Below are 21997 nucleotides of genomic sequence, written 5' to 3'. Positions count from 1 at the left end.
GTGGGAAAAGTGATTCGATAATTGGTTCAGACGCATGCGAAAGTGTATAATATAACCCACGCATGTTCAGTAATATTACATTTACCAGCAGTAATAACAGATACCAGGCACCTACAATATAATTTTTATAGAATAAAATTCAAATGTGAATCTAAAAGGAGAAGTTTAAATATCATATTATACTTATCTAATAAGGCAGCAATTTTAAAAGTTAGGACGGTGGCTATTGCAATCTTTGTTGCATAAAATTTTTCTTCAGCTATAAAAATATAAAATTTTTTAAAAGTAGCATTATTTTACCTTGTCTTACGAAACGGCTTCATCATACAGAGTTCAACATGAAGTGGAGGTAGTAAAGAGTTTCCCAATTATTCTTTATAAATAACAAACCCAAAAAAAAACCACACCAATCTGTCAATTTAGGTGAATATAATGAATGTTGACGATGGAGCAGACATTCCATTGCCCGACCACAAAAAACTTCTTGGTTGCTATTTTCCCATCTGAAGAACAAAAAAGCGGCGGGGCCGATGGATTCAAGGTCGAGTTATTCAAACACGGCGACTAAAAATTTATAAGGAGCATGCATCAGTTTCTTTTTAAAATATGGTCAGACGATTACATGCCTATTGATTGGAATTTAAATGTCATCTGCCCAATTCACAGAAAGGGAGACCCCACAATCTGCGCAAACTACCGTGGGATAAGCCTTCTCAACATCGCATAGAAGATTCTATCGAGCGTATTGTGTGAAAGATTAAAGACCACCGTAAACATACTGATTGGGACTTATCAGTGTGGCTTTAGATCTGACAAATCAACAACTGACCACATATTGACCATGCGCCAAATTTCGGAAAAGACCCGTGAAAGGAGAATCGACACACATCACCTCTTAGTTTATTTCAATGCTGCTTTCGACAGCACGAACCTTGCTACTTTATGCCGTGATGTCTGAATTTGGTATCCTCGAAAAACTAATATGGCTGTGTAAACTGACATTGAGCAACACCAAAAGCTAAGTCGGGATCGGATCTCTCCGAACGGATACCAAAGAAAGTTTCAGACAAGACGATTCCCTATCGTGCGACTTCTTCAATTTTCTGCTGGAGAAAATCATTCGAGCTACAGAACTTAATCGAGCTGGTATAATTTTTTACAAGAGTGTACAGGTGCTGGCGTATGCCGATGATATTAATATCATTGTTTTCTCCAGACTGTACAAGGAAGCAAAGCAAATGGGTCTGGCAGTGAACGAGAGCAAGACGAAATATCTCGAGTCATTAAACAGACAGACATAACTTTGAAGTTGTAGATAATTTCGTATATTTAGGAACCAGTATAAACACCACCAACAATGTCAGCCTGGAAATCCAACGMAGGATAACTCTTGTCAACAGGTGCTATTTCGGACTGAGTGGGCAATTCAGAGGTAAAGTCCTCTCTCGATGACAAAAAACCATGCTCTATAAGTTACTCATAATTCCCGTCCCCCTATATATTGCAGAGGCTTGGACGATGACAGCAACTGATGAGGCGACGTTGCGAGTTTTCAAGAGAAAAGTTCTGCGAAAGATTTAGGGTCCTTTGCGCGTTGGCTACGGCGAATATCGCATTCGATGGAACGATGAGCTGTATGAGATATGACGACATTGACATAGTTCAGCGAATGGACGAAAACACTCCAGCTCTGAAATTATTCGACGCTATACCCGCCGGGGGAAGCAGAGGAAGGGGAAGACCTCCACTCCGTTGGAAGGACCAGCTGGCGCCACGTTGCGAAAAGAACAAACTCGCGTTGTTGTTAACTCGGCTATAATCGCGTAAGCGTTACCTACACCAATAAATAAGAAGAAGTCACGATGTCACAGCAGGTTACGATGTTTGATGGACTTTATCGTGAAGCAACGTATATATGTGCTGTTAGATGCTGGATGTACTCTGTTAAGTAGCAAAAAACAGGTTTGCCGCCCGCACACATTCTTCTTTGGATAGTGGATGATGAAATCAGAGGTAGATCCAGAGTTATTCGAAATGCTGAAAACAATTATGGTTCATGGACTTGATTGCACCACAATCCTACTTCGGTTTGTATGCCTAACAATAAATGTACAAAGCACTATTTAAGTGATTTGATAGATATCCACTGTATCGGCGTCGCTCACCAGACATTGGCATTCAATTTAAGCAGTGAATATCGAAGTTGAGAACGCATGGAACGTACCATATTCACCATTATTGTCTAATTCACATTCAAAACTCGTATTAATGTTGAGTATTGCAGTTTAGTGAAATCGATTAAATACGTTTGCAAGTACATCACCAAAGAAATCAACATAGCGGTTTATTGTCCTTGAACGAGATAAGACGGGCAAGGACCAAATGGTTCGATCCGTGAACTTCAACGAAGCGTTTGAAGATATTTACAATTCCTGATGTTTTCCAACTGTTGTGCATCTCGCAGTTCGTTTAGAGAAGGCTAAAGAGTGTGTTTCAACCCAGAGAATAGAGTACAGCCAACGAAAACACCGCCAACAACAAAATCGACATTGACGAGTTTTTCTCAACTTGCGGCAGTGATCTGTTTGCGTTAACATTCCTTTATTTGGAAATGCCTTTATATAATATATATGGAAAGCATCGTCGATGAAATGGTTACGCAGAAAGCAAGGCCAAGCATTAGATGAGCATTCAGGTGTGTTCTCAACTAATGCATTAGGACTAATTAATACAAACTACACGAAAGACGACGATTGCTTCTACCTTCGGTTGCTATTGACCATTTGACAGCTATTATAATTATTGCTGAAGCATGATAATCAGTTGAAACACACGATGGACGATGCGATAGCAACTTCGCCAGCTATTGAAGTTTGTACACTTTTCGCGATTATCATTTCGAAAATATCAGTCTTCAAATCCGCGGCAGTTATGGAACACGAACAAAAGTGACATTGCCGAAGAAAGTTTACATCGTATTCGCTAAGAATTGGAAATTGGCAAATTTCGGTTGATACTTTCAGTGGTTTGATATAAATTCCATGTGCCTTTGTCAATTTACTTCAACGAAATATGAACTCATCACGAATGTTTATCCAAACATTGTCAAAATTATAGTAACTTCGATTACTTGAGTGGACGCTCAATTTTAACTTCCAAAAATACTAACGTTAATGACTTAAACTGGTAGATTCAAAGTCGAATTCTGGGAGATTAGCGCTCAAGTAGAATTTCTTAATACTTTGGGGAGGATTGGCATGCCGCCGCATGGTTTCTGTCTTTTTGTTGGATCTGTCATTATTATGTTTAGCAATCTTCATTGATAAAAAATAGGTAGAAAAATCGCTAATAAATGATCTTAAACACAATATAAATTAAACTTTCTGTTCATTTCAAAACATATTATTTCACGTAGGACAACGATTACGGGTGTCAGCTAGCACGGTATTAAGTATACCGAAAATTCGATTTATATATATGTCTGTAGGACGAAGAAATGCGACTGTGCGGAATGAACGTTTTTGACACACGACAACACTGACTGAAAGAAAAAGGGACTCGAACGGAATAAAACCAATAACGGACTTCACGTGAATAGCGGACGGCGACCGAGAAAGTGTAATAAAGCATTGATCTATTGTAAAGTTTAATAAAGACCAGTTCTGTAATAAAGTGAAACTGATCTATTGTGAAGTTGATCCAGTCTTTTATTTTTGCACATCAGTGGATCATTCGTTTCCAGCAAAGCGGACTTAGCGAGTCATCTACATTTTCTACATATTAGTCGGTTGGAGGCACGTTATCCTACAAATTGGGAGCTCAACTCAACCAATTTTATTGGCCGAATTGTGCACTACAGAAGCAAACTGGAAGGCAGCAGCATTCAGCACCAGATCGAGACTCTGGTAGACTGAACAGTGGATCAGCGAGACAAATCTAAGTGTTGGAAGCGGTTTTTGGAGGTGCACAAAATACAGATGAAGTACAATATACAGTTGCGCCGAAACAGCGCAGCAGAATCGGCAACAAAGAGGTTGAGGTTGGCTCGTGCTTTCGAACGAGTGGTGTGTGAAAACGGTTGCGCCACCACAGCGCAGCAGATTTCGCAACACATTGGTCGGAAGTAGTTCATGTTGTCAAGCGAAATATTCATCGAAACGGTTGTGCCGCAATATCGCAGCAGAAGCAGTGGATACGGTAACACAAGTGTATAAGCGTAACAGACAGCGAGCGTTACGCGTTTCTATCAAGTTGGCAACGAACGGGTTGCAGCAGCTGAGTCGGCGTGAAGCGGTGAAAAGTGTGTTGGCGACGGCGGCGTATGTTTATCGTCAGCAGCAAAACTCGAACAGCTGGTTTGACTAAGGCAGTTCGTGGAACAACGAGGATGATAGGTTACTTTCATATTATTAAGTCTTATTAAATTAACATTATCACATAAGATCATACATACTTATATCGTTTGTTTTATTGCGTAATTGTAAAAGAGTACTCAAAATGGATGCTCAGACTATATTAAACATGACAGTGAGTGTTAAAAGAAATGTTAAAAGAAGCGAGAGTGAGGTCGAATCAGTGGAGCTGCTTTGTGAAAGTGTTTTGGGTAAAGGTCTGGTGCCATCCACGGTTCCTCGTTTAACATTTAGAGAAATTATATTATACGTTTCATAGTTGCTAAATTAAAAAGGGATTTAAACATAAATTGCACTTGTAGTCTTTTATTAACAAAGTGGTAGTGAGTGAATACTTTAAGATCAACTACAATATTCATGGTCCCACGAGCCTCTAAGACAGGCACTATAAACTAACATCCACATAAAATACGTATGCATAAAAAATGCACATTATAACATTGAGACCATCGAAAAGAGTGAAATGAAGTACAAGAAACAAAAACCAGAGCAGTGCAGTGCCACAACAAAAAAGAAAAGACATATATATATTTAGTGCAGGAAATATGGTTGAAATTCCTAATTAAACAAAAAAAACATTTACACATATTTTAAGTGCAAACCAACAAAAACAAAAATTAGTGGAAATAAACTAAAAACAAACACTATTCGGGCGCGAAACTTAAAATCAAACAAAAAAGCAATAAATAAACGCGCGAAACTTAAAACAAACATAAATCGGGCGTGAAATCTAAAAACGCTTAAATATTAAAACAACAAAATCAGAGTGCGAGTATTAATTTCACTTTTTAATTATTAAATGCATATATGCACCAAATCCGTTTATCAATATAATACGGTTAACAGTTGGTAATATATATTCATATAACCAAACATTTATTAAACATAATTAAAGTATTTATCGAATGCCTATAAGTTAAGCTTACCGGCAATGCCCCTTATGTTTAAAAAAACAATAAGCAGGATTGCAACCTAAATAAGCAAAGGCATAAAAAAATGAGAAAGAAAAAACACATGCATTCATATATGCAAAATTTTGTACTTTTATATACATAATATATACATATATATACCAAATATATTAACAAAGTGCATACGGGAGCATACCTGCAGATTAACAATTCCGTTTCGCGCTCTCCTTCTATTGCAAAAATATAGAAGCGTCCCTTATTATTACATAAAGGCATACAATTTGCACTCTCGATATACCCTATGTTGGGAAATATTAAACTATTAAATTTTAAGTACTAAAAAGTTACTAAAAAAGTAAAGTCAAAATTAGCGCATAACTAAACGCAGCTAAATATATTTTTTACTTAAAACTCAAACATACAAAATGCTCGGGTAGACAACAATAAGTAATGTGAAAAATATATATTCAAGCTTACGTACATATATATATATACTATATGTCCATATACTAAAACATACATATACATACGTATATCTTTTCAAAGTCCCAATTGGCAAGTATACGGCAATACCTCTTGTTCTTTGGCAAACAAAAACAAGCAGGATTGCGTACAAAAGCGAATTGTTTTCTTTAACGAGCTCTCAATTGCACAAAATTTAAGTACATACATAAGTACATATGTAAATGTAGAAAATCTCTAACAGTATTTTAATATACAAATATACAATATAATAAAAATGATATGAACGATATTTACGAAAATTGCTTGGAGAAACGAAAGCTATGATCTCCGCTCAATTAAAGCTAATTAAAGAAATTGCACCTACTCCACACTCGAGAGTAGAGCTGCCACAAATGCAACAATATCAAGAGGTAAGTTCAGGCATCCAACTCGAGTTGCCCGCTTGTGACACAGAAACTTTTTACGGAGGTTATGAAGAATGGCCGTTCCTCCGGGACATGTTCACGGCCGTGTACATCAACCATCCTCAATTCTCACAAGCGCAAAAATTGTATCACCTCAGATACAAAACTAAAGGTCAAGCAGGCGAAATAGTCAAACAGTTTGCATTAAATGACCATAATTTCAATATGGCTTGGGAAGCTCTAAAAGCTAGATATGAAAACGAAAGTATATTGGTAGATAAGCAAGTAACGACACTATTAAACTTGCCAAAAATCAAGAAAGAAACAAGTGAAGAATTTGTAACACTACAATCCACTGTTTCTAATTGTTTGTCGATTCTGTCGGCACAAAATATTCCCACAGACTGCTGGGACACAAGTCTGGTAAACATTTGCACCGCCACATTATCAGAAAAGTCGTTACTTCTATGGGAGCAATCGCCCTCATCACGAAAGAAGTGCCGAACGTGGCAACAAATGAAAGATTTTCTCACCACCCAATGTGAAATTGCGGAAAGGTTAGAAGAAAAACTAATCAAAACTGAAAAACCCAAATAGAAGCTTAAATATACTCCAAGCTATAAGCAAAACAAAATACAAGCATTCACATCCGAACAGAAAAAACAAACGTCATGCGAACTATGCACAAGAGGGCATATAAACTTAAATCTTGCTTAAATCTTGAGGTTTAAAAACTTAGCAGTTAACGAACGAAATAATTTTGTCAGGTCAAAAAGACTTTGCCCAAATTGTCTGTCACATGCGCATACATATAAAAATTGCAAAAGCTAATTTAATTGCTTACATTGTCACAAACGACACCATTCAATGCTTCATTACAGCAAACATCCTAACTCATTCCAAGAAAGCGCTTTCACAAAAAGACCCACGCGTTTAGCAAAAGCAAGTCCCGAAATCGACAATTCTAAAAATTGTCAAGGCACACCATGTTGCCCAAAGGCACAAAAAGTTCAAACGCTGCACAGTGAAACACTAAGTGGACTAGTTACCGAAATAGTTACTACCATACCAACTCAAGTTGAGCACAATATAAATAAATAACTTAATTCACAATTAAAGAAATTTCAACCTCTAGAAGATCAGTATCGTGAAGATTTTTCTAAAGCTACAACTACTCGATCAAATAATGGCCGGTACGTACTACTACTAGAGCCACAATTTTCCAATACTTCACATATTGGTAGAAAAAACAAAGTAAGATTTCGGTCTAACAATCTTAAAAACTCAAATAAATACGACTTTTGGCTCCGCAGGATGGCTTTCGCCAATAATGAAAAAACAATTCTGAACAAATCCTAGAGCGGTGGCGGGCTACCAAACGCCAAATTGGTAGATACGTACTAAAACACAAAATATAACACAGTTGCATAAAAAAGCCGAAAAATCGACATTTACATTAATTTTCAAAACTAAATAAAACCTAAAAACGAAGCTAAGGAATCACCATACTCGCAATGCGATAAAGTGACGAACCTACACTAACAAAACGCAAGGGTCGCTCTTATCGCATCTATCCAAGCGCTCCTCATATTGGTGAGTTAGAGAAATCAGCTCTACAAAGCATCAACATAATTGAGTATGAAGAATTTTCTACTCTATGAATCGAAGCCGTCTCCATTCACGGCCATTCTTTCGTAAGATCCCTCTAATTTCATAGTTCTAAATCCAGGGCTAAGGAGTACCCATTCTGGCCATATCTGAACATTGTAGTTGATCTAAAATTATTCACTCACTACAACGGACGGTGTCCAGTTTCAGAACCGTGAAATGTTTTTTTTTTTGCAAAAGTAGAACGGTGGTTAGTGATGGATCGATGACTTGACGTAGCTGTGGTGACCTGAATTAAGGTCTGGCACTCAGGATCGGTGAATAATCGGAACGTACATAAAGTATGTTGACGCGGCGCAGTGTAGAATGTTGATGGTCGAATTGTAGACGTGCGAATTCAAGTATCCTATCCCGCTGTTCATCCTTTTTGTTTAGTGGTACAGGTGGGGTGACTTGGGTTGTAGTAAACAGTTGTGATGAATTGCGCTGTTGGTGGATGCTTAACTCATTTAAACATGACCCTAGGCGAATATTTTGCTTAGTATGACTTATATGCTGTTACCTGTTGTTGTTGTTGTTTTAACGGTTATCAGTCCCCGTTGGGATGGTGAGGGTTATCAGTGGTGTCGTCGATGTCACCTAACGGGAGGCCCAGGAAACGTGCTGTTTGGACGGGGTCGGACCAAAGGGAAAAGGGTGTTAGATGAGTGAGGTTGGTCGGGCATGCAAAGAGGTGGTCAGTGTCATGCGGAGACTCGTTGCATGCAGGACATACGTTGGGTATGTCAGGGTTTATTCTGGATAGGTCGGAGTTTAACCTGCTACAATATCCAGAACGAAGTTGCGCAAGGGTCATTCGCGTTTCTCGCGGCAACTGGATCTATTCCTCTGCTATGGGTGGTGATTTGACTCCAAGTAGTCGGTGAAGGTGTTGATGGCGCCACTGTGAATGGCGGTCAGTGCCTGTCGSAAGTCTGTTGCGTCCGAGGTCCTGTCGGCGTATTGTTCGATGTCGTCGACGTGATCAAGGAATGACCTCTTGATGCTCCTAGGAGGAGTTTCCGTTCCAAGCAGATGACTGCAAGGATGATTTCTACGAAAACATCCCAGCAGGAACTGCTTGGAGAGGAGTTCATTATGCTCCTTAACTGGGAGCATAAGCGTCTCACTATGTAGGTGTTCGATGGGAGACATCAAAAGGCATCCCGTCGTGGTCCTGAGTGCTGTATTCTGGCAGGTCTGCAGTTTCCTCATTTGCGTGCCACTGTATCCAGGCGACCATATGGGTGCTGCATAGTTAAGGATTGGCCGGCCGATTGCCTTGTAAGTTGCCAACAACTTTTCTTTGTCTTTTCCCCATGTGCTGCCGGCTAGCGGCTTGAGGATTTTGTTGCGGCTCTGTACTTTGGCGATGATCGCGGTCGTGTGTGGAGAGAAGGAGCATAGACTGTCGAAGGTAACACCTCAAATTTTAGGGTTATTGACAGTCGGAATTTTGACGCCGTCGACTGCAATATTAAGTTCCAGTCTGTACTCCTTCGTTCAGTTCGTGAATATGGTCGCTGTGCATTTGGTAGGGGAAATTTGGAGGTTCCGTTGAGTGAGGAAACGAGAAAGGTCGGAGAGGTAGTTGTTTACCTTCGAACACATGCCATCGATTCCATTGCCTGAAGTCAATATCGTACAATCATCAGCGTACGAGGTTATGGAAACCCCCTCTGGTGGTTGCGGGAGTTTCGAGATGTAGAAGTTAAACAGTAGCGGGGAGAGGACACCACCCTGCGGAACCTACTGTTTAATTCTTCTCAGTTTAGATGTTGCGCCTCGAAATAGTAGGGATGATTGGCGACCGTTCAGATAGTTCATGGTCCACCTCTTGAACCCTGGAGGAAGTGTGGTTTTCTCACTGTCCTGCAGTAGCGTTATGTGAGTGACCGTGTCAAAAGCTTTTGACAGGTCCAACACTACGAGGATCGTTCTCTTACAGGGTGGTTTCTGGTTGAGGCCACGAACTATCTGAGCGTTTATGACGCCAAGTGCTGTGGTGGTACTGTGCATTTTACGGAATCCATGCTGGTGGCTGGCTAGGCTCAGGTGGTGAGTGAAGGTCGAGAGTAACAAGGCTTCAAGTGTCTTCACTACTGGGGAGAGGAGAGTTATCGGGCGATAAGATTCCCCTTTGTTGGCGGGTTTGCCAGGTTTCAGTAGTGGGACCACTCTTCCGACTTTCCACACATCGGGTATTAGAAGAGTGGTTAGCGACAGGTTGAGGACCTTGGTGAGATATTTTACTCCCGTAGATGCTTTAGCATTAGCATGTTGATTCCATCAGGGCCAATGGATTTGGAAGCCGTCGGTTAACACATCATTTGGCTTTGTCTACCGAAGGGTGCAGTATAAACTGCCGGCTAAAATAGCTCGCGCACTTCTTCGGGTCCGAAAAGGCATGACCATTGAATTGAACTTCAACTCGGTCGTCGTGACTCTTCGGGTTRRWCAAAGCTTTGACAGTAGCCCAAAGCTTACTCACACCGGTGGAGAGGTTGCAGGACTTCAGGTGCTCYATCCATTTCGTYCGCTTMTKCTGGTTTACCATACGCCGAATCTCCAAATTGAGCTCCCTTATTCGGGGATCCCCGGGATCGGCATGGCGTAAGGTATCGCGCTCATTAGCTAAAGCGGCTACTTCGGCTGGGAAGTTGGGGCGGATTTCCGCTATTGGTCAAGCTGGTATGAAGCGAGCGGTAGCTGCTGTGATCACCTTGCGGAATTGACGTTCGCCAACGCATAGGTCCGTAGGAATGAGTAGAGCGTTGAAGGTGCTCTCAGTAAATTCTGTGAAGCCGACCCAGTTAGCTTTGTTAAAGTTAACGAAGGTGCGGTTGTCCATAGAAACGAAATCGGCAGGTTTCTCGATCGAGATAATAATGGGTAGAAGGTCTGATCCGAGAGTTAGCATAGGTCGCCAGGTTATGCTATTTTTAGACCACCACTAGCGATTGTAATATCGGGCGAGCTACTACAGGTGCCCATAACTCTGGTGGGGGCTTCGTCATTCATTRTGCAGAATGTCGAAKMGTCAATCTGTTCCGCCAGCTCCATCCCCCTACGGTCATTTGACAGACAGGAATGCCAAAGATAGTGGTGCGCGTTAAAGTCGCCTAGCACCAAACGGTTTTCACCACGAAGTTGCGCACCTATATTCGGGTGATATCCTGTAGGGCAACATTTAACTGGGGGGATATTAAATATTTCGAGCTCGACATCGCCTGATCGGACAGCTTCGCACTGACATTCTAGGGTAGTATCCCTGCGGTCGATGACTTCATCGATTACACGATACTGCACGGTATTGTGCAATATGAAGGCTAGGCCACCACCATTATCTCGYTCGCGATCTTTACGTATAACGTTGAAACCGGCACAACTCAGAAGATCTGAGCGGCTCTTTAATTTGGTTTCTTGGACCGCAGCTATCGATACGCGTTTCCGAGTCCGCCATTCACAGTGGAGCCATTAACACCTTCACCGACTCCCTCCCCGTGAATGGCGTACTTGGAGTCAAATCACCACCAATAGCAGACGAAGAGCTCGAGTTGCCGCGAGAAACGCGAGTGACCCTTGCGCAACTTCGTTCTGGATATTGTAGCAGGTTAAACTCCTACCTATCCAGAATAGACCCTGACATACCCAACGTATGTCCTCCATGCAACGAGTCTCCGCATGACACTGACCACCTCTTTGCATGCACAACCAACCCCACCCATATAACACCCTTTTAATTTTAGTCCGAGCCTCCCGTTAGATGACATCGACGACAACACTGATAACCCTCACCATCCCAACGGGGACTGATAACCGTTAAAACAACAACAACATACGCGCTACCGATTCATAAGTGCAACTATCTCCTCGATCTTGCTCTGGAGTCCGCTGCAGTTGAATTGAAGTAGCCGGGTTTGTCGAGGGTGTCCGTGGGTGATCCTGGGGGTGAGGGAGGGACATGTGGGTGGTATTTGTTGCAGCTGAAGAGTCCGCAGGGGCGGTTGCCGCACTGGGGTGTTTGTTGGCGACGCATCTGGTGTGTGTTGCGGGGGCAGACTCCTGCAGCATGGGGCAACGTGCGACTCACTCCACTCACATGTGGTGCGCAGGCCGGAACACGCCGGGAAGTGACACCAGCCAGCACAAGAGTTGCACTTGAYTGATGTGACGTTCCGACGTATGGCGGTCTGACACACGGAACAGACTGTGCGAGGAACCAAGAGTTGCTGATTTGTTCTTGCACGAGGATTGGAGCGGGAGCTATGTTGAGTAGTTGAGCTCCGGGGGACCGTGGAGGTCCACTGTTGGCCACTCGAGGTGGGTGGCGGCGCAGCGCGCGAACTATGTGCAGATTGCACAACGTGGTCCACTAACTATGGGTCTTAAGGCCTGAGCAGGTCTTAAGATGGCTCCATCCATTGCATGTGTTGCACCTGACCGAGGTGGAGTTTGGATGGAGCCTTTTCGTGCAAACGCAGCAGAAGAGTTCCTACGGGCCCGGGTTGGACTCAATGCCAGCACGAGTCAGGAGGACACGGAGCAACCCTGCTGCAAGGCGTTGCTCCAGTGACGACACACACAAATTAACATTCACCGATCCAAACGGGGTTAGATCGCCGAAAGAACAGCCCTTGGTCGGATGAAATCCGAGTCAATTCCGGTACGTAGAACCGGCTGTCGTGAGAATTGATGTTACCTGTATTTCAGCGTACTGCTGGTAGAGTAGTCGAGGGCGCGGAATACGTTCTGACAGCAGAAGTATTTCCTGATAGAGTTGTTATATACTCTTATTTATCCTTATGTGTAGAGAACGGATTTTGGTTTGAAACATACCACATGTTTGATTGTGCATTTTAATATTCGGGTAGATGCTTAAGAGAAGCAACTTTATTTTGCGGGATTATTTGATTTTACTAGACGCAACGAATGTCTGATAGTTCAAACGAAAGGTGAAAGAGATAATTTGAATACAAATACCGAAACATTATTCAAACCTTCAGGGGCATATTTTGGACTAAAGTTTAAAATGTAAAAGGCATTTTTCTTTCATTGGTTGATACAGGTAGTCTATTGTTTGATAAGGGGTGATACAGTCGAAAAACTTAATCTTAAAGTTATGCCACACAAATATAAACGAGCACTGGGCAGAATCGGTAATTCAGAAGTGGTCACGTTAGGTAGTTTCGAAACCAGAGCTAAAGTAGATGATATTGAGATAAATATCATGTCTCATGTCATATTGTCAACAATAGCCATCTTCAATATCCGGCATTAATAGGACAGTCAATTTTGGGTCAAGTCGATTTAATTGTTAGCGAGGAGAGCGATAGGTTTCCAAGAAAGGATAAACTAGATATTTGTCAGGCGAACAACAAAAAGTATAATGGTAAAATTGCAGAAGAGGCAGCTTTTAGTATGATTTGATGTTTCGCCACGAATTTAATTATAATATAGAACTTAGGTCAGGATCTAAAATGAAGCATGGCGTTGCTTTAAGTATGTTAGCGTGTACGTTAGTAGCCGAATCGTTACAGCACAAATTAAAAGAGGCACAGAAAAATGATGAATGGGCGCAGGCAATTCGCAAAATACTAGAAGACAATTCATACGAAGACTTTTTAATTTCGCTTGACATATTGTACAGGAAACCGGACAAATAAACTAATTGTGATACCAAGACAAATGGGGAATGAGATAAATTTGTTAGCACGTAAGCAATTGCATTTTTCATTTAAAAAGACTTGTGAATGTGTAGGGAAATACTACTACATTCCAGTGCGCGAGGGACACGTCGTAAATATAGTAAGCAGTTATGTTTAATGTTTAATAATGAACACAAAGTGTGGTAAATTAGAAGGATTTTTGTCGAAAATTGAGAAAGACTGCTATCCTTTAGGAACATTTCACATAGATCATGTAGGTCCGATGACAACGACCGGGGAACAGTATATATATATTATAGTTGTTAGATCGACGCTTTTACAAAATTTGTGTGGCTCTACCCAACAAAAGATACAAGCGCGGAAGTGGTTATAGACAGGTTTTCGAAACAAGCTGACATTTTCGGCAACCCGCGCAGAATTACAGTCTTCCACAAAACTGAAGGTACAGTGAATTTGGATTTGCGAATTGTATTGCTTTTCAGGTGTTTTTCATTCTAAGGCCAAATAACGAAAATGTTATTATGACTAGTAATAGTACTTTTTAATTTTTATAAAATTAACCATTTCGGCAACCGTGATCAGCGAGGAGATTACGTTTTTGTTGGCAACTCTTTACTGACGTTCCACAAAATTCTTGGTACAGCTGATGTAAACGCGCTTTTATTAGTAAAAATGGGAATCCCACAATTCAATATTATAGCTGTGAATTAAAAGCTGCAGTCTGGTACTTTTAATATTGTATTCGTGTTCGTTGAGTGTTATTTGTTATAAAAAGCAAATAAAAATAAAAGAATTTATGGGCTGAAAAGAATTAACAATTAGAGAACGGGAAATCATAATTGATCTACATGTTAGGCAAGGGAAATCTTATTCACAAATATCTGWGCTTGTATCGCGTAGTCGGTCATCAGTCCAAAAAGTGGTTAACCGATATAATAAGGAAAACAGAGTTGAAAATGCACCCAGGACTGGCCGCCCGCCCAAACGGAATGATACTGACAAGAGTAAAATTTTGCGTTGCGTATAGTAAAAGAAAACCCATTTGTAAGCTGCAGAAAAATTAGTGATGACCTTGCTGTTTACGACAACAAACAGGTTAGTGCAGAAATTGTGCGAAGAGCTGTCGTAGAGAATGGATTTTCATCTAGAACGCCCAGGAAGAAGCTGCTTGTGAGTGCTATAAACAAAGAAAAGCGTATAACATAGGCAAAGACATATTGTGACAAGCCTGTGGAGTTTTGAGACACAATTTTATTTTCAGATGAGTTTAATGGGCATAAAAGGGTCTGGCGCAGAGCAGGAGAATTAAAAAACCATTAAACATGGAGGCGGTGGCGTTATGGTGTGGGGGTGCATGGCAGCTCCGGGGGTAGGAAACCTGGTTTTTGTCGAAAATAATATGGACCAGAATACATATTTGAATATTCGGTTTCAGACAAGGTGGCTCTTAACGTGCGACTTCTTCAATTTTCTGCTGGAGAAAATATTTCGAGCTGCAGTACTTAATCGAGCAGGTACAATCTTCTATAAGAGTGTAAGGCTACTAGCGTATGCTGACAATATTGATATCAACACCAGCGCCGTTAGTTTTATTTCTCCAGAATGGATAAGGAACCAAAGCAAATGGTTCTGGTGGTGATAGAGGGTAAGACGAAATAATGTCATCAAACAAACAGCCGTCGCACTCGGGACTTAGCTCCACTCCGTAGCGAATAAAAGAAACGACTGACGCGCTGTTGTTAACTCGGCTATAATCGCGTAAGTGGTGTCTGCGCAAGTAAAGAAGAATAAGTCGATCATAGTAGTCCTTATATTATTTGTGCAGGGTTGAAGAAGTTAGTATACTTGACAAAGCAGATAACAACCCTGAGTTTAAATTTTTTTCAAAGAGCTTAGTACTATTGCTCAAACTAAAAAAAAAAAGTATCGTACAACGAAACGTAAAAACATTCTCACTCCTATTACTTTATGGATAGCTGTACCTTAAATAATCTTACACTACATGAGATACTTACATACTGTTGGATGTATTCCAATGCATATAAAATGTTTTTGCGCAATTGGAGACGGTAGAGAGTAGTACAGTCTCTAGGCAAATGAGCGTCAGTAATGTGAAAAACGATGTTGCACCCACACTGGGAAGCAACCGAAATTTCGTACGCAATGAGCTTCCCGATGGGTGCAAAGACGAGATATATGTTGCAGCTGCTTTACAGCGTGCCGCTGCCGTCGCGGTTCCGAATGCAGTAAGTATTGCTGCTCCGGGTGCTGTACTTGTCCTTTCTAGTTGCCGAACGACTCTAGTACTTTTCGTTGCTATGCTAAGGCTTGTCGTTACCACTCTGGATGAAGTAGTTAATCCTAAAAGAGAATTCTGCAGAAGTTTTACAAATTGTTGCCAAGCTTGAGGAATAACAGACACGTCTAATAAAGTTTGTGCTAACGTCGATAATGCAAATGCTGCCGTCCATGTCGACGTGGGTGTTAATGCTGTCTTAGTTAGGGACATCGAAATTTGCTCCATTGCTGACTCAGATGCGGGCACCGACCGTAATGTTATTTTACCGCATATAAGTGATTTATTTGGAAACTTTATGGACGCTTCTGCATTTGCCGGCACAGTTTCCGTATCGCCCGCTGTCGTCTGAATGACCCTATTTTGGATTCGATGTAATTTACCAGTACGACATTTAACCTTGTGATGACTGCCTTTTTGTAAAGGTTTGTTAATATGCAACTTCGATGATACTATATCGACTGATTTCCTAGCTCCAATATCACGAATTCTGTCCACTAAGAGATTTGTAGTTAGTAACGTTGACGCTGCGAACGTCGTTACTTTTTTCTCGCTTTGCCTCTGCAATGATTTTTTAAAACCATTACCACTATCTAGTTTACTGGTTATCGGGATATTTGATGCCAGCCCCCTTCGTGGCATAGATTTGTTCGCCTTTTTTATCCTCAAAATCCTGTTGCTTCCAGTGATTGTAGTACTTCTAAAATTCTTGAAAATCTTCTCTTCACGACTTTTGTTGGTGCTGCGATTAATATATGTGGTGTGCAATGGATCAGCGTTATTGATACATTTATGACAAGATGATGTTTTCAAAAAGAAATCTTTTTTAGGGAAAATATCATTTATTTCGTGCAATGATTTCAACGTCTGGTTGATATTCCTTTTGCCGTTGCTCTTAATAGGATCAACTTTACCCACGATACCCATGGTCATTTTAGTCTGGCTATTTATACTTTCTATTGTAAGATTAGCTGTTCAGAAAAACTATTTGCAAGTCAGCTTACTCTCTGGTCTCTATGCATAATAAATAAATGTTGTTCGATAGTCCTATTGCAATGAAAAATATTATCGAAAAGCTGTTCCACTTAAATGGTATATGAATAAAGTTACGATAATTTTCTGCAAATAGAAACATATATAAAATCATTATTTTTCGTTAGCACATTAATTATAACAAAAACAAGTAGGAGCTTATGTAAGTAATGAAAAAACGTTAAGGGGTAATATACAGTTAACAAACCGACAAAAGTGAATTTTAAACAATATTTCTGAAAAAAAATTATGGATCCAAAAATTTTTACACACTTTATGGTATCTTTTAACCGTATTTTAAGCTTAAAATATTTTTCTGGAAAGAAACTACAGCTTTGAGCTCCTCTCAAAAAAAGACGTTTTGCGGTGACCACTATATCTCTGAACTGGATCCACTGAAATTAAAAAAAGCGACCAGATTTCGTTAAAGTTATGTTAGGCTAATAACTAATTGGAGGAATAAGCAAAACAAAAGTTTTTGACAAAATGGCAATTTCGACAAAAAAATATCGATTTTTGATCAAAACTTCGGACTTTAATTTTTTATAAAAAAATTATTAGTTGGTTTAAAAAAAATAATATTAATTACTAAACAATATATTTAAGAAGTTCGTCAAATCGGTTTAGTAGTTTTTAAGTAATGTTTGAAAACATCATTTTGAGAAAAACGCGTTTAAAGTTTGGCCTTGCTTTTTCAAGGACTCAGGAATGCATTTTCGAATTTGAATGTAACTTCGAAAATATTCACCGGATATGAAATTTTAAGTGTGCATTTTTAAATATATGTAGGTGCATTAAAAAAATAAAATTAGAAATAATGGATCTTTTGAAAATTCTAAGTGTATTAGCCTCTTAACTCTTGCATCGAAGCTATACTATCCTTTACATCAGAGGTGAGCATATTAGCCCTCAGTGCCATTTTGCACCGTTCGGGCACGCGTGCATATTTTGAGGGCTAGATGAGGGGATCATCGCGGGCAAACATAAAAAATGGTATTCAGAACAACGTATTTTACCACTCCTTGTTTACAAATGAGAACGCATGTTGTTGTAACGGCAGAATTCTGCCGAATTGACAGTCCTTGGCCGGATGAAAATCCGGGTCCGTTCCGGTTTTCGTAGACCCGACTGTCGTGGGAACGCATGTATATATGGGTTCATAAAAAAAATTGGTTCGGGATTCACCTGTATACCGATCATATTCTTCGTGTTGCGCTTCATAATGCCTTTGAATATTGTATTTCTACATCTGAACATGTTTTTTATTTAGCAGACATTATATGCTGTCAGAGTTTTCGTGACAGGAATACTCTTCTTCCCATTCCACATTAAATGAATTAGTGTTTTCTTTCAAAATCTTGGACATTGTTTTCACTTGCTGATAACATTTTTGTACATTTAAAGTATAATAAGAAGTGTTCCGGAATCTGATAGTTATCAGATTCAGAATTGAAACCGATAAAAAAAGTAGTAGGTGTCATGAATTCAGATATTGGTTTCATGTTCGAAACAGAATACGTTTCGGTTTTGGTTGTCACGGAAACCAATTTTATCGGTTTTGCTATCAGAAACAAAGCAAGAAGGTAGTCACTGACAGATCTGAAATGTAAGTAAAGAGTTATTTCATTGTTACGAATTACTTTATCTTTATGTCTATAGGAGAAAACATAAGAATAAAACACGAAATGTCTTAATTATTGAGTGCAGTGTTAAGGGGGAGCCTGTTTTATAGGCTTCAAAAAATCGATTTTTGAGGTTCGGTTGGGAGGGAAAGAAATACTTGAATAAAGCGAAATATCTGAAGTTATAGTTATATATTTAAGCATCATCCGAAAACTTTTTGGATACGAAATCTTTGATTCTGCCTTTGGGGAGCAATTGCCCGATGCATCTCGCATGTTCATTTGTCGGACGGCGAGCAGTATGCAGGTCGCAATTTCTACCGGAAACAAAAAATTCAAAAAGATTCACATTTGTCAATAACTTATGTTCTAGTCGAACTAAGAAAATTTCAACAAAAAAAGTGTAAAATTCCAAAATTTAAAAAAAGTGTGTTTTGACCACAAAAAAAAAAATGAAATGTTCAAACTTTACTTTTCTTTAGTTTAAATAGAAGATAATTTAACGCCAAAGATAATCATCTTTGCCCCAATTCCATACGACGTTTAGTATTTTTTTCTATCCTGCCCGCCAGTTCAGAAAAAATTTAATAATGAAAAATCTAGAAATCGCGCGTCAAAATTTTCGCGTCTTGCCAAAGCGCTCATATATCTGCTAGACACTCGGTCACTATTTCCCTTCTAACTTCGACAATATTTCGAATACCCATCTATAACTTTGGGGACATATTCTTGATAATTTTTAAAGATATTTAAGCAAAAAAAAAAAAAAAACGATATTTGAGGCTTCTAAAGCAGGCTCCCCCCTCAAAAAAGATTTACAAAACATAATTTAACAGCCAAACTCGTTTTTATTCATTCGATAAATGTTCTCGCTAAAAATATACCTTTAAGTCGGAACTCATTAATAACTTTAATGGGATTGCTTCCAAATCTATTCATTTGCAAGTTTTGTCACATTAGTAAACATTGAATATTGGATTTGCGAATGTTCGAAAGGACGAAAATCCAAAAAGATTCCGTGACACCAATGTAAATCAGAATTGGTTTGCGATTCTGACAGCTAAGCTATTCTGTCTTGGATTCCACAACATCCCTGAATAGCTTCAGTTTCTGAACCAGTGTTTCTTCAAACACATATATACAAATGAGCGCTCAGCACACACCTATTAGCGTTTGTATTCTATTTGTGTGCTTAGTCACTCTCAATTAATAATGCCATACCGCGCAAATATAATTTTACTTGATGATTTTTTATTTCTTTGAAAATATGTGTTCCCTTTCTGAAGTGTGTATTATTATTTTAATACATTTCCAGAGGCAGCTTAGATCGGTAAATTTAATAAAGTAATTCTATAAAAAAAACCTCATTTCTTTGAATATTTTGGTAAAATAACCAAACGGAAAAATATCACAAATCATATATTTATATAAGCATTTTCATTAAATGGAACTGCAATATGTTTAAAGAAAATATATATTATGGTAACTAGTATCTTTTCTCTTTTATATATGTAGATATATGCCTTGCATATGTACGTATAAAAGCCACAACTTGAGAAAAGATTTCCCAATTGTAACTACGAGTAAAATGAATTTTTACAACTGGCATTATTATTATTAACAGTTTTATCAAATATAGATTGGTGTGAACAAAATAGAAACAAATTGTTTTAAAATGTACTGTTTTCTTATTAAATAAAATTGTTTTTAGATACAAGTATAACTAATAAAAACAAACACCCTACAATGAATTACTAGCTCAAAAGGTATATATGTATCAATTTAATATGTTTTAATATAAAGTTATTAGCTTTTGCTTTACTAATAGAAACAAGCAAATCGTACTACAACTGCTGTAATTCAAACCGACTCTAACTCTGAAGCTCCAATAGATATTGATAATGAGCCAGAAACTTCGAGACAGCCGAACAGTTCCAACATTTGCGACAATGTAGTGAAAAGAAAGGCGGAAAAATTTGACTCGAGTTACAGGACCCAAAAGAGAATTTGCCTTCAATACCGACAAAAGGTTTCCGTCGGAACGGACCCGGACTTTTATTCTTTCAAACAATGGCAGAAATCGGCAGAATCTACCGCTACCGAATCTACCGCTGCAACAACAACAACAAAAGGTCTCCATTTGAACGTCGTCTTAGTTGCGATAGCAATATAAAATCACAGTGATTTAAAAATAATCACAGATATCGAAAAATCGAACATCAAGTTTCGGAGGAATGTCATCGATTTTTCGCAACTTTTCATGCCCTTCCTTCTGTAACTTGATATTCTCCTCATCTAGCCCATCCTTGCTTTACATGAATATTCTTTATAGTCCGATTTGAACAAATTGTTCAGAGATTGTACGATTGCATTGGATAGTAATAAATGCGAATTTTCTTAGCTATTTTCCAAACAAGGAATGGATTATTATCGCAACTATGTACATATATGTTATAAAAATCTGATCTGAAAACTTTCTGCGGAGATTGTAACTTTGCCTTAGATTCAATTTCGTAAAGACACAGCTAGTATTTCTGAAAAAGAGTAAACAAGTACCAGTTTCTTATATGGGGAAAAAAGGATAAATGTCAACACACTATCATAAAATTATAAAAAAAAATACGAGTATATCTAACAATACATATACACGCGTTTAAGAACAAATAAACAAGACGAAGTGCGACAGTAATGACTCATAATTTCTAGGCATATGAACTGGTTTGTTTTGGCCTTGTTGTTGTTGTTATCCTTGGCCGGATAAAAATCCGGGTCCGTTCCGGTTTTCGTAGACCCGACTGTCGTGGGAACGGTTTGGTCTGGCCTGTTGGGGTTTGGTAAGTAAGGTATTTGGATAACATTGCCGAGGTTTCTTCGTTTCTTCTGTTTCATATTTTATTTTAGTTTTTTACGAAATGTTAAATCTATGCGAGGTGTGTTCAAAAAGTATGGCGAATTTTGAATTTTCACGGGTTACGTATATTCGAATTTCGAATTTTTTTGGCGTTATGTTGTCTCTCACTTATTCCGACAAGCTCAGCCATTTTGAATGTTCATTTAATTGTTGACAGCTGCTTTGCTTGCACGTGTTTTGGATCGTCTTCGACTTTTACCTATTCAAAAAAATGGATCAAAGAACCTGTATCAAATTTTGTGTGAAAAACGAAATTAAGTGCGCGGATGCATTCCGAATGTTGACTGTGGCAWACGRAGAAGCTACCTTGGACCGAAGCAACGGTTATCGGTGGTACAAAATGTTCACAGAAGACCGAGAAGACGTGACAAAAATTGGCTTTTACACCACGATAACGCCCCTGCTCAAACATCGTTGCTTGTGCGCGGCTTTTTTGGCCAAAAACAACACACTAATGAGTTGGAGGATGGGGTCATGTGTAGAAGTTCACGCCAGTGAGGAAAGTCTCTGATCGCCATTCACTTGGGAATGGCCAGAAACGATTCTTTTACATATGACTCAAGCAGCTCACGACTTCCGGTCTTTGACCAAGTATCCTCTGGGCAGCCTAAGAACATCCGTTCGAAGG

At 39.3% G+C, this 21997-nt stretch overlaps 1 protein-coding gene across 1 annotated transcript in view; it reads right to left on the bottom strand.

Annotated features, from left to right (window-relative positions):
- The window catches only part of LOC108974644, a gene marked incomplete in the record, with an annotated part of 117797 nt that overhangs the window by 48075 nt on the left and 47725 nt on the right, over positions 1-21997 (bottom strand). The window contains 1 exon segment of the mRNA XM_018942610.1: positions 15524-16923. Within this exon segment, the coding sequence (XP_018798155.1) occupies positions 15524-16737 (1214 nt within the window).

This window comes from Bactrocera latifrons, unplaced genomic scaffold (genome assembly GCF_001853355.1).
Source record: "Bactrocera latifrons isolate USDA-ARS-PBARC rearing strain unplaced genomic scaffold, ASM185335v1 scaffold_571, whole genome shotgun sequence".
NCBI lineage: Eukaryota > Metazoa > Arthropoda > Insecta > Diptera > Tephritidae > Bactrocera > Bactrocera latifrons.
Note: the sequence above shows the minus strand (reverse complement) of the source record. Positions and strands in the feature narration are given on the sequence as shown.